Genomic DNA, 16,164 nt, shown 5'->3' on the forward strand with positions numbered 1-16,164 from the left:
AGGATGGTCTTGATCTCTTGACCTCGTGATCTGCCTGCCTCAGCCTCCCAAAGTGCTGAGATTACAGGCGTGAGCCACCGCGCCCGGCCTTTTATGCTAGTATTTGGTCTTTGAATTCTGTTTCTGACACAGAGCTCTGGATCCCTTGGAGTTTCCTGGGTAATGGGGACATCTTTTATTCTAATGAGGTGACTCTTGGTGGGCTTCTGGGTGGGGGCTGGTCACCAGCAAGACCAAGCTGTTGATCAGAAACTAGGAGCTTTCAGTCCCATTCTCCAGGAAGGGGAAGAAGGTTGGAAATCCTTCACTCCTATGTGATGAAGCCTCTAAAGAAACCCCTGGTTGGCCAGGCACAGTGGCCCACGCCTGTCATCCCAGAACTTTGGGAGGCCAAGGCAGGCGGATCACAAGGTCAGGAGTTTGAGACCAGCCTGGCCAACATAGTGAAACGCCGTCTCTACTAAAAATACAAAAAAAAAAAAAAAAAAAAAAAATCCCTGGTGAAGGCCAGGCGCAGTGGCTCACGCCTGTCATCCCAGCACTTTGGGCAGCTGAGGTGGGTGGATCACCTGAGGTCAGGAGATTGAGACCATCGTGGCTAACATGGTAAAACCTGGTCTCTACTAAAAATACAAAAAATTAGCCAGGCGTGGTGGCACGCACTTGTAGTCCCAGCTACTTGGGAGGCTGAGGTAGAAGAATCGCTTGAACCCGGTAGGTGGAGGTTGCGGTGAGCCGAGATCATGCCGCTGCACTCCAGCCTGGGCAACAGAGTGACATTCCATCTCAAAAAACAAACAAAAGTCCGGGCGTGGTGGCTCAAGCCTGTAATCCCAGCACTTTGGGAGGCCGAGATGGGCGGATCACGAGGTCAGGAGATTGAGACCATCCTGGCTAACACGGTGAAACCCCGTCTCTACTAAAAAATACAAAAAACTAGCCGGGCGAGGTGGCAGGCGCCTGTAGTCCCACCTACTCGGGAGGCTGAGGCAGGAGAATGGTGGGAACGCGGGAGGTGGAGCTTGCAGTGAGCTGAGATCCGGCCACAGCACTCCAGCCTGGGCGACAGAGCGAGACTCCATCTCAAAAAAAAAAACAAAAACAAAAAACAAACAAAAAAAATCCCTGGTAAGCTGAGGGTACTGGCCTGTAGTCTCAGCTACGCGGGGGGCTGAGACAGTGAGCTATGTGGTCCAAGCTACTCAATGAGGCAGTGAGCTATGACTGTGCCACTGCACTTCAGCCTGGCAGAGAGAATGAGACCTCATCTCTAAAAACAAAAAGCCTGAACTATGGGGTTCAGGGTCTTGTGACCACATCCACGTGTGTGGGATGGGTGGTGTACCCCAACTCCATGGGGACAGAAGCTCCTGCACTTGAGTTCTTCCAGTCTTTGCCTACCTAAGCATCTCTTCCATCTGGTTTATTCATCCCTATCCTTTGTAATATCTTTCTTTTTTTTTTTTTTTTGAGACGGGCTCTCATTTTGTCTCCTAGGCTGAAGTTCCAGTGGTATGATCATAGCTCACTGCAACCTCTACCTCCTAGGCTCAAGTGATCCTCTCACCTCAGCCTCCCAAGTAGCTGGAGCTACAGGTGCATGCCATCACAACTAGCTAATTAAAACAAAAATTTTTTTTTCTTGAGACAGGGTCCTGCTATGTTTCCCAGGCTGGTCTCGAACTCCTTGGCTCAATTAATCCTTCTGCCTCAGCCTTTCAAAGTGCTAGGATTACAGGCGTGAACCACCATGCTCAGCCCCTTTGTAATCTTTTACAATAAAATGGTAAACATAAGTAGAGCGTTTCCCTGAGCCTGTGAGCTATTCTAGCAAATGATCCAAGCAGAGGTGCAAGCCCTGACTTACAGCCAATCAGTCAGAAATACAGGTGACAACTTGCTACTTGCAATCAGCATCTGAAATAGGGGCAGTCTTGTGGGACTGAGTCCTTAACCTGTGGGTTGTGTCACTACCTCCAGATAGACAATGTCAGCTGGACGCAGTGGCTCATGCCTGCAATCCCAGCACTTTGGGAGGCCGAGGTGGGAGAATTGCTTGAAGCCAGAAATTCGAGACCAGCCTAAGCAACATGACGAAACCCCATCTCTACTAAATATATGAAAATTAGCCAGGCGTGGTGATACACGGCCGGTAATCCCAGCTACTTGGGTGGCTGAGGCACGAGAATCGCCTGAACCCTGGAGGTGGAGGTTGCAGTGAGCCGAGATGGCACCACTGCACTCCAGCCTCAGCAACAGAGAGAGACCCTGTCATAAAATATATATATTTTTTGTATATATATTTTATATATTATATATTTATATGTTATATATTTTATACATTATATATTTACATATATTTATATATAATATATATTATTATTTTATTATATATTTATTTTATTATATATCGTATTATATATAATTATTATATAACTTATGTAATATAATAATTATATTTTATATATAATATAATTAAATATATTAATTGTATATTTATATAATATATAAATATGTATTATGCTATATATTATATTATATATCATATATCATGTCCATAATATATATTATATATAATATATAGTATGTAATTTATTTTATTATATTTATAGTTTATATATAAATTTATATATATATTATATAGAGAGAGACAATGTCAGAATTCAATAGAATCACAGCACACCCACCTGGTTCCTGCTGGAGAATTGTTGGGTTTGGGGGGCCCTGGAGCTCTTGGGCCACTCCCCTGGGGCTTCACTTTCGCACTTTAGTGTCTTTGGGCTGGGTCACGGCAGTGGACAGCCACCGAGGACCCTCCCCTGTGAACGTGCAGCGCTGACCACACAACCACCCCTCTTTGGTCCTGGAGGTGAATCTCCTGTCCCAGCGTGAGCCAATCATGAGCCCTCAACCCTCAGCAAAGGTGAGGGATGGGAGACGGTCACATGACCAAGAGTCCTTACCTGAATTAGCTGATGTCAGGAGGGAGGCATTCCTCTTGCTGCTGTTGATGGGGTTGCTAAACTTAGACGATGGTAGTTTGGAGTTTGCAGAACTCAACTTCTTTGCAGCATGAGGGCCTGCTGGAGAAATGGAGAGAGAAATAAGCAAGAGCTCTGCCGTCATCCTTTGAGCTCCTGGATCCAGCTGAGCCTGAAGCTGTTGACTGGTTATTTAAGCCAGTGAGTCTCCCATGTGCTTGAGCTTTCCATCTGCACCAATGGAAAGTGTCCTGATGAAAAGAGCTGGACTGGCTGGGTGCAGTGGCTCATGCCTATAGTCCCAGCACTTTGGGAGGCCAAGGCAGGTGGATTGCTTGAGTCTAGGGGTTCAAGTCCAGCTTTGGCAACATGGCACAACCTGTCTCTGCAAAATGAAAATAAAAAATTACTCAGGCATGGTGGTCTGTGCCTGTCATCCCAGCTACTTGGGAGGCTGAGGTGGGAGGATTGCTTGAGCCCAGGAACACAAGGCTGCAGTGAGCTGTGATTGTGCCACTACACTCCAGCCTGGGTGGCAAGAGTAAAACCCTGTCTCAAAATAATAACAATAATAATAACAATAACAATGAGCTGCGGCCGGGCATGGTGGTTCATGCCTATAATCCCAGTACTTTGGGAGGCCAAGGTGGGCAGATCATCTGAGGTCAGGAGTTCGAGACCAGCCTGGCCAACATGGTGAAATCCCCTCTCTACTAAAAATACAAAAATTAGCCAGGCATGGTGGCATGAGCCTGTGCTCCTGCTACTCAGGAGGCTGAGGCAGGAGAATCACTTGAATTCGGGAGGCAGAGGTTGCAGTGAGCCGAGATCGCGCCACTGCACTCCAGCCTGGATGACAGAGCAAGACTCCATCTCAAAAAATAAAAATTAAAAAAAAATAATAATGAGCTGGATTAGTGGAGCATGCCTGTAGTCCCAGCTACTCAGGAGGCTGAGGTAGGAGGACTGCTTGAGCCTGGGAGGTCAAGGCTGTAGTGAGCTGTAATGGCACCACTGCACTCCAAACTGGGTGACACAGTAAGACTCTGTCTCAAAATAATAATAATTAAAAAGCTGGACTGGTGGCACACACCTGTAATCCCACCTACTTTGGGAGGCTGAAGTGAGAGAATTGCTTGAGCCCATGAGTTCGAGGCTGCAGTGAGCTATGATCATGCTACTGCACTCCAGGCAGGGCAACAGAGCAAGACCCCATCTCCAAAAACAAAAACTGAACAATGACTCAATAAGTTGGTCATTCACTTGGTGCCCCACTCACCAGCAACTGGCTTTGTGTGGGGTTCAGGCAGGTGTCAGTGTTCTGGTCTCCAATTCCCTCCTTCGGGGTCTGAGCCACACATGGGCTTGCAGGCAGGGAGGGCAGGCTCCCTAGATGCCCAGTGGGGGTCTTGCTCACCTTGGAAGGTCTGCGTATTGTGGCGGAACTTTGCAAAAATCTTATTGCGAGCATCCAGGAGCTTCATGGCTCTCTGCACCTCCTTGTTCTTGGGGTTCCCACACACCTTCCTGTGTCTCTTGGGGAGGTAGAATCTGTGGTGAGCAGAGGGGGGTGCCCAGGTTAGGGTGTAGGCTGGGAGCAAGGCTGTGTGTGCACCTCACCGTGCCAGCCCCCATGGCCCCACTCACATTGCAGCAGGCAGATTGCAGCTCCCGCTCACCTCCTGGATCCGATAAGTCCAGGCGTGCCGGAGCACAGCCCACCCAATGGGGTAGTGGTAGGCCAGGCAGCAGTCCTCAAAGACACCTGCAACCACACAGCCACCCAGACACTCGCAGCCTTGCCTGTGAACTTGGCGGGGCCAGCCACAGACAAGGGCACCTGTCTGCATACCTGTCTGCTCATACCACAACCCTTCTAGGCCCGCCAGAGGCTGAGGAACAGCCTTAGGAAAAGAAAGCCTCCTGGCTCACCCCTTACCCCTGGATATTGGGACAGCCAGAAGTTGGAGAGGACCCTTGGGTCCCAGCTGGGAAGGGTGTGGAACCAGCAAATGAACGGACCAAGGCCACCTCTACTCCTGCTCTGGGAAAAAGAGTGACTCAGAGTGCAGGTGCACCCTGAGGAGGGGCCAACACCACCCCTCCCCAGCCAAGTTCTACCCTCCTAAAAATGAGCTGATTGGAGCCTCAGCATGGTGGCTCATGCCTATAAACCCAGCACACTGGGAGGCCGAGGTGGGCAGATCGCTTGAGGTCAGGAGTTCGAGACCAACCTGGAAAACATGGTGAAACTCCGTCTCTACTAAAAATACAAAAATTGGCCAGGTGCAGTGGCTCACGCCTGTAATCTTAGCACTTTGGGAGGCCAAGGAGGGTGGATCACCTGAGGTCAGGAGTTCGAGACCAGCCCAGCCAACATGGTGAAACCCCGTCTCTACTAAAAAATACAAAAATTAGCTGGGCATGGTGGCGGGCACCTTTTTTTTTTTTTTGGAGTCTCACTCTGTTGCCCAGGCTGGAGTGCAGTGGCGCGATCTCAGCTCACTGCAACCTCCACCTCCTGGGTTCAAGCGATTCTCCTGCCTCAGCCTCCTGAGTAGCTGGGATTACGGGTGCCCGCCACTACGACCAGCTAATTTTTGTATTTTTAGTAGAGACGGAATTTCACCATGTTGACCAGGATGGTCTTGATCTCTTGACCTGGTGATCCACTCGCCTTGGCCTCTCAAAGTGCTGGGATTACAGGCATGAGCCACTGTGCCCTGCTGATGGTGGGGGCTTTTAATCCCAGCTACTCCAGAGGCTGAGGCAGGAGAATCACTTGGACCCAGGAGATGGAGATTGCAGTGAGCCGAGTTCGAGCCATTGCACTCTAGCCTGGGCGACAATAGCAAAATTCCGTCTCAATAAAACAAAACAAAACACCAAACAAACAAACAAACAAACAAAAGTGTTAATACAAAGTATGGAGCTCTCAGTAAATGCCAATTGTCTAGACAAGCAGAAATGAAACCCACAGATGAATTAGACCTAGTGTTGTCTTCGGGGAGCTCCAGGGAAATTGATCTCTGCAGAGAGGAGGAAGCACAGGCACTGGGGGGGGGGGTGCCCAGAGGAGGAGGTGATGCTGCCAGAAAGTTCTGGGGGGATGAGCAGGTGGAATGAATGAGCTGAGGATGAGCTGATGAGATGGTGGTGGAAGCTGGGGCACAATTCTCTGTCCAAATGGCCTTTGGAGTTCTCTGCAATCCCACCTCTGCCAGAACTAACCTCCAGAGGTCAAGTCTGAGTCCCTACAGAGCCCAGCCCAGCAGGAGCAGGGAGAGGGAGGACTCAAGCCCTCCAGGTATCTCCCAACCTCGGCCTCTGAGGGCAAGGGGCAGCGCGTTCCGTTGGAACCTCGAGCTGCAGTGCCAGGCAGGTAGTTCCCAAGGCTGGGGGCCAGGATCAAAGGGCCGGGCTGGGCCTGGCTCTGATAGCAAAACAATCAGACCACAGCCCAACCCCCTTCCCGGGCAAAGGCTAAGGACTTGGACCCATCAGACCCAGCCGAGGGCCAGGTGGGGCAGGTGGGGGCAGACAGGACAGGAGGGTGGAGTCCTGGGTCTGCCACGAAGCCAGGGACCCTGCTTTGGCCAGCTGCTGAAACTCAGAGGATGTAGGATCCAATGTCAGGGCTCCCGTGGGGACACCCCAGGCTCAGGAACTGTCCTTTGGCAACTGAAATCCTCAAGTGCCTGCTCTGTGGTAGGGACTGGGGGAAGAAGGAGAGTTCCCTATTAATAACAGGAACAGTTATTATTGCTGCCGCCAGACACGAGGCCTAGTCTTTTGCAGGCATGAGCTCACTGGACCCTCAAGTCAGAGCCATGCAGTGTGAATTTTAGATTCCCACTTTGCAGCTGAGGAAAGGGAGACTCCTAAAGTTCAGGAAGCCGGGCGCAGTGGCTCACGCCTGTAATTCTAGCACTTTGGGAGGCTCAGGCGGGTGGATCACCTGAGATCAGGAGATCGAGACTACTCTGGCCAACATAGTGAAACCCCATCTCTACTAAAAATACAAAAATTAGCCAGGCATGGTAGTACGTGCCTGTAGTCCCAGCTACTTGGGAGACTGAGGCAGAAGAATTGCTTGAACCCAGGAGGCAGAGGTTGCAATGAGCCAAGATCGCACCACTGCACTCCAGCCAGGGCGACAGAGACTCTGTCTCAAAAAAAAAAAAAAAAGGTTTAGGAACAACTAACTCTCAGCTGGACTGCATGGAGGGACTAGGATGGGAATCCACTCCTGTCAGTCTCCAGGGCCCTGATCTCCAGCCCCACCCCTGGCTTGGCAGGATTAGGGTTCTACAATATATCACTGGCAGTAACTGGCTTCGCCCACAGCTGGAAGCCACCATGTGCTCCCTCATGTCTTTAGGAGTCTTGCGAAGGACTCCATGGGGCTCTTGAAGAAGGAACTGGGGACACTCCATCTCCCCAACCCCATCCCAGGAGCTACCCAAACGCCAGGAGTTCCTGCATGTCAGGAGCAGGAGAATTCAGTGGAGATGGGGTTGGGGAGACTTCTGGAAGAGATAAGAGACAAAAGGTGGGGTGGGGGCACGGGGAGATGGGCACTTGGGGGTAGGCATTGCCGAACACGGTACCTTGGGTGTGGACAGTGGGGGCCCAGGCTCCCAGGAAGCCGGCCACCAGGCAAGCCAGGAGCCACAGGTTCATGCTGCAGGCGGGTCCTCCCTGGGCACCTGGACAAATAACCGGGCCACCTGGGGTCCTGGAGAGAAGTGGAGAGGACTGAGGAAGAGGAAGGGAGTGGGTACTGGGAACACCCCCGTCTTAAGCGCCAGGCATATGGCAAGGGAAGGAGGTCGCATAAAATGGGAACAAGCCGTGCTGGAGGGACAAGCTGGTCATCTGAGTCATGTTCAAGGAAAAGACTCACCGATATCCACTGGGTCAAGGGAGCTGATGCCCACCAGGCTGTATGCCAAGCTCTTCCATCTGCAGGACCAAGACGCTGAGCTTCACTCTTTATAGACAGAGCCCCACCCAGCCACCCCCTGCCTGCCCTCCTCCCTTCCTCCTCCTCCACACCTGCACTCTCAGCCTCTGGAATTCTCCCTCCTCTACAGCAAGCTCCGACCTCGACTCACAGGCCCCCTTGCCTCCCCACTCCCCATCCCAGGCTTGCCAGCCAGCACCCCTACTGTCTCCAGAAAGGGCCCTTTTTCCCCTGTTTCCCTCACCTGCACACACCTGGTGGACGCTGGCTGCCTGCAAACAAGGCTCAGACTGCCTTGAACCCCCAAAGCAAGCCCTTACCTTCATGCTTCCCCCACCCTCAAGCTACCTGTTCCCTGGTGGGTCCCTGACTTTCCCTCTCCTTCCACACCAGAGTTAGGTAACTTAGCACGTCACAGAAATCCTCTGGTTGTGACCACAGGCAAATCCATAGAAACAGAAAGTAAATTATCGGTGGCCATAGGATGGGGGAAGGGGAGAATGAAGGAGTGACTTCGAGAGGGTATGAGTTTCAGAACAAAAGTTCTGAAATTAGATGCGAGTGATGGTTACATAACTCTATGAATATAGTCAGCACGGCACAAGGGTGCACTTCCCACCGGTGAACAATCCCAACAAGAAATGAACTCTCTAGGCCAGGCATGGTGGCTCAGGTCTGTAATCCCAACACTTTGGGAGGCCAAGGCCAGAGGATCACTTGAGCCCAGGAGCTCAAGACCAGCCCCGGCAACGGAGAGAGACCTGCGTCATTATAAAAAAGTTTCTAAAAATTAACCCGACGTGGTAGTGCATACCTGTAGTCCCAGCTACTGAGTAGGCTGAGGTGGGAGGATTGCTTGAACCCAGGAGGTTGAGGCTACAGTGAGCTGTGATCATGCCACTGCACTCCAGCCTGGGCAACACAGCAAGACCCTGTCTCTCAAAAAATGAAAAAAACAGTGACCGGGCACAGTGGCTCACACCTGTAATCTCAGCACTTTGGGAGGCCAAAGCAGGCGGATCCCCTGAGGTGAGGAGTTTGAGACCAGCCTGGCCAACATGGCAAAACCCCATCTCTACTAAAATTACAAAAATTACCTGAGCGTGGTGGCAGGCACCTGCAATTCCAGCTACTCAGGAGGCTGAGGCAGGAGAATCGCTTGAACCCGGGAGGCGGAGGTTGCAGCGAGCCAAGATTGCACCACTGCATTCCAGCCTGGGCAACAAGAGTGAAACTCTGTCTCAAAAAAAAAAAAAAAAAAAAGAACAAAAAAATGGAAGGAATGTTTTGTTTTTGGAAGAAAAACCAGGAGCCCCAGGTAGCCATGCCCTCAGGAAGCAAAGCAAAATTCACTGAGAAGGCATGTCTTCTTTCCCTGGGTCAGCAAGACCCACTCAGGACACAGGGACTAGGGGAGACACGAGGTGAAGATTAGGGAGGGCGAAAGGAGCGCTGCAGAGGCCGCAGAGCTGATTGCTTCAAACTTTTTATCGCCTGCATCCATAGCTACATCTGACCTCTGTGGGTGTTTATCACACCCTGAACTGCTTTCTCATTTCTCCCCTTCCACTGGGAGCCCAGAGGCGGCGGTCCCTAGCCTACTTCCCTGTCCCAAACTACAAGGCCGGGTGGGTGGGGCTTAGAGCTGGGGCCGGGTCTGGTGGGTGTGGCTTCTATCCGGGGACGTGACTAGATAGATAAATGACACATAGAGCCCAGGGGCAGGGCTTGGTGGGCGTGGTTTATGGCTATGGGCGGGGCTTGCTATATAGCTCAGAATGAGGGGCAGGGCAGAGTGGGATTTAAAACAGTGGGCGGAGCCTAACATATGGCGCTTATGGCAAGGGGCCGGGCTTTGTAGGAGGGGCTTAGACTAGGGCGGGGCCTGCATGGTCAGCAGCTACGACGCGCCGGTGGCAGGTGCTCTCACCCGTCCCGTTGCTGCGACCGGAGGCAGCCCCCGGGCCCAGGCTCTGCTCCAGTTCCTCTGCCTCTTGCTCTGGGTGGGTGAGGCTGGACCAGGACGCGGCTCCGCGTGGCTGCGAGCGTGGGGAAGCGGCGTGGCGGGCCCGGCCCAGGCTCTCCGCTACGGCCCACTGCCCGCTACCTTCCCAGCCCGCGGGCAGCGGCCAAGACGGTGTTACCCAGGCTTGGGGGAGGTCCCCTACGTGTGAGTCTCCCTCCCTGCCTCACCCCTCACCGTTTGTCCCGCCGGCAGCCTTCACGGGGAGAAGGGGTTCCCAGCAAGGGGGCCCTCCATGGGCCAGCATGCAAGGTGCACTGGGGTGGGCGCTCTGGGGACCCGGGACCCAGTGGTTGGAGCAAGAGACGGGATGATCCGGGAGTCGAGGCCCCGAGTTAAAACCCGGAGTTCTGAGGACCACAGTTGCTGTGAATGAAGGCCAGACCTTCACATTCGGGGCTGGACTAGACTCTTCCATTCCTGCAGCTGCTGGAGGGCATTAAGAGTAATCCGCTATCGGCTGGGAGCAGTGGCTCACACCTGTAATCCCAGCACTTTGGGAGGCCGAGGCAGCAGAATCACTTGAACCCGGGAGGTGGAAGTTGCTGTGAGCCGAGATCTTGCCATTGTACTCCAGCCTGGGCGACAAGAGCTAAACTCCATCTCATAAAAAAAAAAAAAAAGAGAAATCCATTATCAGCAGGAGTCCTCTTCTCCACCAGTGTGAAATCGGCACAGCTGGGGGAACAACTGCCCCCCAACATCGACTTCTGTTCTGCATCTCTGATGATGGGAGCAGTTGAGGGTGGTCTCCATCCTGTAGCTCAGATAAATTCAGAGACTAACATCCCAGAGCCTGCAGGGTTGGGCGGGCAGGCAGGTGTCTTTCTAGACAAGCCCAGTCGGTTGCAGTGGCCAGGTGGTGGGCAGGGGCGATGAGATGTTCTGGGAAGCCTGCACCAGCCACCACCATCTCTGCCCCACCCAGTGGCAGGCACCTCTAGTGGGATGTAGGATGTTCCTGGGTGCTCACCATTGGCCCAACTGTACAGAGGAGGAGACTGAGAGTCAGAGAAGCCAAGTTATTTACTTTTTTTGTTGGCCAGGAAAATCTAATTTTTATTTCTTAAATACTGTGAAGAAAAGAACAGTCCCCCAGTGGGGAAGCGCCATAGAGCAGATGCCTGGGAGGTCATTGACAAAGGCGCAGGGGCACTGGGAGAACTGGCAGAAGTGGCGGTCCTCCTGTAGTCACTTTTGCATATCAGACCCCAGCTGCCTGCAGCTCTCCTGAACTCTGGTGCCTCCAGGTCCCTGATGAGACTCTTGGCTTCTGATGAGCCCCCACTGCCCTGCATGGTCACAAGTCTTGTAAGAACCCCATCTGCCAGGCCTGGACTCCTGTTGTGCCCAGCTGCCTCCCTTTTTTTTTTTTTTTTTTTTTTTTTTTTTTTAGACAGAGTCTTCCTCTGTTGCCCAGGCTGGAGTGCAGTGGCATGATCTTGGCTCACTGCAACCTCCACCTTCTGAGTTCAAGGGATTCTCCTGCCTCAGCCTCCCAAGTAGCTGGGACTACAGGCGCCCACCACCATGCCTGGCTAATTTTTGTATTTTTAGTAGAGACCATGTTTCACTGTGTTGCCCAGGCTGGTCTCGAACTCCTGACCTCAAGTGACCTGCCTGCCTTGGCCTCCCAAAGTGTTGGGATTGCAGGCTTGAGCCACCATGCCCAGCCTCCAGTTACCTCTTTTTTTTAAGAGAATTTGGTTATTTGAAAGATCTTTCTTCTTTTTTATGTAGGCATTTATTTATTGCTATAAACTTCGCTCTTAGAACCACTTTTGCTGCATTCATTGGTTTAGGTATATTGTATGTCCATTTCGGTTTGTCTCATGTTTTTTTTTGTTGTTGTTTCTGTTTTGTTTTGTTTTTAGAGACAGATCTCCCTCTATCACCCAGGCTGAGTGCAGTAGCATAATCATAGCTCACTGCAGCTTCCAACTCAAGTGTTCCTCCCACCTTAGCCTCCCAAATAACTGGGACTACAGGTGAGCATCACCATGCCTGGCTAATTATTTTTATTTTTTGTACAGATAGGGGGGAGGTCTCACTATGTTGCCCAGGCTGGTCTTGAACTCCTGGCCTCTGGTGATCCTCCTGCCTCAGCCACCAAAGTGTTGGGATTACAGGCGTGAGCCACTGTACCCGGACTCAAGATATTTTTTAATTTCCCTTTTAATTTCTTCTTTGACCCATTGGTTGTGTAGGAGAGTGTTGTTTAATTTTCTCACGTGTGAATTTTCCAGAATTCCTCCTATGAGTGATTTCTACTTTCGTATCACTGTGGTCAGAAAAGAAAGATTGATATAATTGCAATCCTACTTTTTTTTTTTCTTTTTTGAGACGGAATCTCACTCTGTCACCCAGGCTGGAGTGAAATGGCACACACTAGGCTCACTGCAAGCTCCGCCTCCTGGGTTCACACCATTCTCCTGCCTCAGCCTCCCGAGTAGCTGAGACTATTGGTGCCCACCACCACACCTGGCTAATTTTTTGTATTTTTAGTGGAGACGGGGTTTCACCGTGTTAGCCAGGATGGTCTTGATCTCCTGACCTCGTGATCTGCCTGCCTCGGCCTCGCAAAGTGCTGGGATTACAGGTGTGAGCCACCGCACCCCATAATCTTACATTTGTTTAGGCTTGCTTTGTGGTCTAACATGGTCTATCCTGCAGTATGTCCTCTGTGCACTTGAGGAGAATGTGTTCCACTGCTGTCAAATGGAATGTTCTACATAAGTCATTAGTTCCATTTGATCTACAGTGTATTTCAAATCCAATGTTTCCTTACTGATTTTCTGCCTGGATCTGTTCATTGCTTTTTTTTTTTTTTTTTTTTAGACAGCGTCTCAGTCTGTCACCCAGGCTGGAGTACAGTGATGTTGTTATGGCTCACTGCAGCCTTGAACTCCTGGGCTCCAGCAATCCTCCCGCCTCAGCCTTCCAAATAGCTGAAACTACAGAGATGCACCACCACACCCCACGAATGTATTTTTTTAATTTTGTGGAGATGGAGTCTTGCTATGTTGCCCAGGCTGGTGTTTTTTTTTTGTTGTTGTTGTTGAAAGTGCAGTACTATTCCTGTATTGCAGTTCAGATCTATTCATATTTCCTTCATATATATTTCCTTTATATATTTAGGTGCTCTAATGTTGGGTGCATATATATATATAATTGTTTTATCCTCTTGATGAACTGACCCCTTTTTCATTTTATAATGACTTCTTCCTCTCGTGTTAGTTTTGACTTAAAAACTATTTTATCTGATACAAGTATAGTTACCCCTGATCTCTTTCGGTTTTCATTTTCAAAGAATATCTTTTTGCCTCCCTTCACTTTCAGTCTGTGTGTGTCTTTAAACCAGCTGCCTCTTGCTTTGGTCCAGATGCATAGTGGTTGCCCAGCAACCGGAGGAGGAGGAGGAGGAGGTGGGGGGAAGGAGAGGAGGAGGAGGAGGAGGAGGAAAGAAGGGTTTTTCCAGGATGTCTTGTAAGCTCTTGGCCTGATGTTCGAGAATTTGGTTAACTCTAACCCGAACCCTAAGTCCCTGATGTAGCTGACTCTGCTGGCCCCTGGAAAGTCAGTTCTGAGGGGATCCCCACCCCGAGCTAACCAGAGGCCTCTGTCTTCCAGGAGACAGCTGTAGCAGTGGCCTGGGCAGGGGCCATGGTTCTCCAGAGGGATTCAAACTACCGGTATTACCAAGCACATGACCTTGGCTTTCGTCCTTGTGCTTGTCCTGCCCGTGCAGAATGTGCGGGGGCCGGACAGCTGGGAAGAGTGCCTGATCCTGGCCCTGCTGCCTGGGGCTGGAGGAGGGGTTGCATGGGAAAGAGAGGGTGGCAGGCCTTGGGGAGAGGGTCCCATAGGGTCCTGAGTCCCTCTTTGAATGTGCTGAGCTCCACTCACCCTTTCCACATCTGTTTTCTGAGTATCCCTTGTGTTCCAGGCACACGCTGGGCCCCAGGGTGACGGCAGTGAACAAGCCGACACGTTGCAGCTATCAAAGATGATGGTGACTGGCTGGGTGTGGTGGCTCACGCCTATAATCCCAACACTTTGGGAGGCCGAGGCAAAAGGATCACTTGAGCCCAGGAGTTTGAAACCAGCCTGGGCAACATAGTAAGACCCCCATCTCTACAAAAAAAAAAAAAAAAAAAAAAAATGTTTTTTTTAAATAGCCAGGCAAGGTGGCCTGCATCTGGAATCCCAGTTACTCAGGAGACTGGGGTGGGAGGATTGCTCGATCTCAGGAGTTCAAGGCTGCAGTGAGCTATGATTGCACCACTGCACTCTAGCCTGGGCAACAGAGTAAGAACTCATCTCCAAAAAAAAAAAAAAAAAAAAAAAAAGATGATGTTAATGTCACTGACGCCTCATGGAACATCTAGGTGGGACCATTTGTTATTCATTCAACAAACACTTATTGAGCACTGTCTATGTGCCCAGCACCAGGCTGGGTGCTGGGGACAAGCAGTAAAGGAGTCAGTCCCACGTGTTCAGTGCCTAGTAGCATTGCAGACAAGAGAAGCAGCAAGTAATGAAGCAAGACATTCAGATGTGACTTTCTGCTGACAAGGAAAAAAAAATTTAATTTGAAAAAACTTTGAAAAACAATTTTCAGATGAGGCTCACTGTCACCAATGCTGGTATGATTGGATGATTGGAAGAGATTAGGGGATGGATTGGATGCCTTTTTTTTTTTTTTTTTTTGGAGACAGGGTCTTACTCTGTCACCCAGGCTGGAGTGCAGTGGTATGATCTCAGCTCACTGCAACCTCCACCTCCTGGGCGCAAGTGATTCTCCCACTTCAGCCTCCTAAGTATTACAGGCACGTACCACCATGCCCAGCTGGTGGATGCCTTTAAAGAGAGTGGCTTGAGGTAACAAGACCCTTATTAGGTTAAAATTCATTCCCACTTTATAGAGAAAGAACAATCACCTGAGGCCGAGAGAGGTTACATTGCTTGACCAAGTAACTTGACTAAGTTGCTTGTCTCTAAATAAATTAAGTAAATAAAAACAGGTGCCCAGTGATGCGTGGGGAGCTGGAGACAGAACACAGATAATACCACTCTCCAGGTGGCCCTCACAGTTAATGGGGACTTTTTTTTTTTTTCAAGATAATGTCTCTGTTTTGTTTTTGGTTTGGGTTTCGGTTTTCTTGTTTTTTGTTTTGTTTTGTTTTGTTTTTATTGTTGTTTTTTGAGACTGAGTCTTGCTCTGTTGCCAAGGCTGGAATGTGGTGGTGCGATCTTGGCTCACTGTAGCCTTCGCCTCCCAGGCTCAAGCAATTCTCCTGCCTCAGCCTCGCCAGTAGCTGGGATTACAGGCATCCACCACCACGCCCGGCTAATTTTTGTGTTTTTAGTAGAGATGGGTTTTCACTATGTTGGCCAGGCTGGTCTCAAACTCCTGACCTCAAGCGATCCGCCCACCTCAGCCTCCCAAAGTGCTGGGATTACAGGCATGAACCACTGTGCCTGGCGGAGATAATGTTTCTGTTGCTCAGGCTGGAGTGCTGTGGTGTGACCATGGCTCTCCGCAATCTTGACCTCTGGATTCAAGTGATCCCCCCACCTCAGCCCCACAAGTATCTGGGATTACAGGCACACACCATCATGCCCGGCTAATTTTGTAACTTTTTGTAGAAACAGGGTCTCCCTATGTTGCCCAGGCTGGTCTTGAACTCCTGGGCTCAAGGGATTCTCCCGCCTTGGCTTCCCAAAGTGCTGGGATTACAGGCCTGAGCTACCTCACTCAGCCTTAGGCTGCCATGCCTCCTGATCAGTGTCCTGGAGGAACATCTGCATCAGGCTGTGGGGATGTGAAGGGCATCCCACCTGTCTCCAGGGGGACCTACAGCTGAATGGTGACCTGAAGGACAACCTGGTGTTAGTCAGAGACCAGCAGGGCAGGACGCTAGAGGGAACAGCCAAGTACAGAATATCTGGGGCAGGAGGTGTGGGGGTGGATAGCGGAAGATGAAGTAGGCGGGGAGAAGCTATTCAGGGCCTCACATGCCAAGCCCAGAAGGGTGACCTTCATCCAGAGGCCATGAGGGAGCTGCTGAAAAGATTTATTTATTTTTATTTATTTATTTTTGAGACAGAGTCCTGCTCTGTGGCTCAGGCTGGAGTACAGTGGCGTGATCTTGGCTCACTGCAACCTCCGCCTCCTGGGTCCAAGTAATTCT

The 16,164-nt window shown here is 50.7% G+C and overlaps 1 protein-coding gene across 8 annotated transcripts in view; it reads right to left on the reverse strand.

Annotated features, from left to right (window-relative positions):
- CCL25 (C-C motif chemokine ligand 25) overlaps window positions 1–16,164 on the reverse strand; it is a 47,215-nt gene that overhangs the window by 797 nt on the left and 30,254 nt on the right. For 5 of the 8 annotated variants that reach the window (XM_073017024.1, XM_073017021.1, XM_073017022.1 and 2 more), the window contains 6 exons: window positions 10,148–10,573; window positions 7,888–7,946; window positions 7,592–7,719; window positions 4,629–4,746; window positions 4,399–4,532; window positions 2,964–3,083 (listed from right to left, as the gene is read on the reverse strand). In XM_073017024.1, the coding sequence (XP_072873125.1) occupies window positions 2,964–3,083; window positions 4,399–4,532; window positions 4,629–4,746; window positions 7,592–7,664 (445 nt within the window). In that variant the 5' untranslated portion in view covers window positions 7,665–7,719; window positions 7,888–7,946; window positions 10,148–10,573. Of the gene's footprint in view, window positions 1–2,963; window positions 3,084–4,398; window positions 4,533–4,628; window positions 4,747–7,591; window positions 7,720–7,887; window positions 7,947–9,877; window positions 10,574–16,164 lie in introns of all 8 variants that reach the window. The other 3 variants (XM_073017023.1, XM_037994326.2, XM_073017019.1) reach the window with 3 other exon arrangements.

This window comes from Chlorocebus sabaeus, chromosome 6, assembly GCF_047675955.1.
Source record: "Chlorocebus sabaeus isolate Y175 chromosome 6, mChlSab1.0.hap1, whole genome shotgun sequence".
Taxonomy (NCBI): Eukaryota; Metazoa; Chordata; class Mammalia; order Primates; family Cercopithecidae; genus Chlorocebus; species Chlorocebus sabaeus.